Genomic DNA, 2,168 nt, shown 5'->3' on the forward strand with positions numbered 1-2,168 from the left:
ATACTCATTTCGTTCTTTGTTAAATCTTAATGGTGGGGTCTGTGCTCGATGCCCTTGCTCATTATTACTACCCTGGCCGCCAGATGCAGCCGGGCGAGTTCTTGTTACTATTCTCCTTGGCGGCATTTTCCTGTTACATAAACTTATTTAGGTTGTTTCCACTTGCCAATTCTCATGCTTCCTGATTTGTTATGACAGTATGTAATTATGCAGGTATGAAAGAAGATTAAACCACAATCTAGAAATCGCAATTAAACAACATGATAATTATACATAATTTGGCCATACGCCGGGTCTAGGTACAACATACTGAATAATAAAAGTACAATTTGCCTTAATACAATAATCCTTAGCTGGTGGCACTATCAAAGACAACAACCCAGAACAACTATCACAAAACAACTAAGTACCACCACTGAGGAACAACAACCAACTACTAACAGTGTCCACTAGCCATGAGTAACATCACGAATCCGCCTCATAGCGCGAACCACAACCCTAATAACCTCGCGCCTACTCACCAAGTCACGCTGGGGGGATAAGCGGTGAATCCTACCGATGGTCCTCTGCTCTATACGGCGAATGGTCCTGCGCACGCGTCGGGCGCTGGGGTATCCTCGCCTGGCTCGGGCCTCTATCCTCATGTGCCGCTCGATGGAAAGCTGGTCCCTCAGCTCGGTAATACGGGCCTCAGCCGCTGTCAGATCAGCAGCATAGCGACCTACCACCCAGTCGTGAACTGCTAGGGATATGACTGGTAGGGGTGGTGGAAGTGGGGAATTTGCAGGAGTCGCTGCCACACCGTCAAGAATAGGGTCCATGCCGTCGTCGGTCTCAGTCCGTGCGGGACTAACTGGTACAGGGGATGAGGTGGGTGTCCTCACTGGGGTGGATGCCCCTAGCTCCGCCTCTAACTCCTCAGTCAGTGCAGTGACTCTAGCCTGCAGAGCTATCATCCTATCCATCAAATCTGCTACTCCCGTCTCGCTCTCGAGCTCAGCGACTCGAGCCTGGGCTGCTGAGATCCGATCTAACAAACGCTCTATCGACCTCTGATGCACATCCACCCTCATCATCTCTGGAGACGAAACCTCCGTGCTGCCGTATGGAATATCCTCAGGAGGGGCTATCTCAGTGTCTGGCTCAGTGGGGTCCTCCTCTGAGTCCTCCTCAGGGTCAGTCTCCGGGTACTCGAATACCTCTAAGCCCACAGTGGGGGCAGGGTCTGCTACCTCGATCTCAGCTAAAAGGGCCTCATCATGCTCTCTCTCGTACGCCTCTACAGCCTCAGGGTCTAACACATCGGGTACCTACAAGTCATTTAACACACGTATTACTATCCTTGGATACTTAAATCACCCCTAAGGGTTCTTAATATTAGTGCTACCCTCGTAGCCCGACTACGAACTCTATGTGAGTTCTAGTTCATTGATTCAGTTGATTCACCTAACATTTCTGAGACTTATAACCTAGGGCTCTGATACCATTTCTGTAACACCCCCAAATTCAAGGTCGGGAATTCGGGTCGTTACGATCACTTAATATTGACTAATAAATAATTAATCCTCTTTTCACATCATTACTCGACCTTTTAACCAAACTCACACACACAGGTTATATGCTCAGAAACATTACTAAATTAACGTTAAAGTATTTAAGTTATTACAGACCAAAGGAAATTATCTCAAAAGAGTGAATGCCGAGAACAGCTCTACATGAGACTGACTCGGGTCACAAATAGTGTTGGTTCAAGTACTCAAAAGGAAACTATCTCTATTCGTCTACCTGAGGTGGCTGGCGGACGAACAGTCTACGGTACTCACGGGCGTCCCCTACCCGTTTGCGGGCAGTCATCCTGGTTCGGGCCATGCTGGTAATCTGTTGTGATATGATATTTATAAAAGCAAGAGTGAGCACTAATGCTCAGCAAGATATAGATATCCATTATCTCAATATAATCATTTAGGGAAAAACAACCATTAGGCATTGTATAACCAAGGTTTCTAAAAGTTTATATGCTTGTCAATTTTATGAAAAACTCAACTTTAACTGTATCAGTTTAATCGGCTTATACTCGTACTCATTTTATCTCAAAATCCCAATATGATGCTTGAACCAAGATTCTCATATGGATGTGATATATGAACATCAACATCCTTATTTAAAAC

The 2,168-nt window shown here is 45.8% G+C and overlaps 1 protein-coding gene across 1 annotated transcript; it reads right to left on the reverse strand.

The window, feature by feature from the left end:
* Positions 1–449: 449 nt before the first annotated feature.
* On the reverse strand, positions 450–1,882 carry LOC141674457 (uncharacterized). Its single transcript, XM_074481165.1, has 2 exons — positions 1,786–1,882; positions 450–1,310 (listed from the first exon to the last, which is right to left on the reverse strand). Exons 1-2 carry the CDS (start codon positions 1,867–1,869, stop codon positions 450–452), a joined length of 945 nt encoding a protein of 314 aa, XP_074337266.1. The 5' UTR covers positions 1,870–1,882.
* Between the last annotated feature and the right edge of the window lie 286 nt (positions 1,883–2,168).

This window comes from Apium graveolens, chromosome 7 (genome assembly GCF_009905375.1).
Source record: "Apium graveolens cultivar Ventura chromosome 7, ASM990537v1, whole genome shotgun sequence".
NCBI lineage: Eukaryota > Viridiplantae > Streptophyta > Magnoliopsida > Apiales > Apiaceae > Apium > Apium graveolens.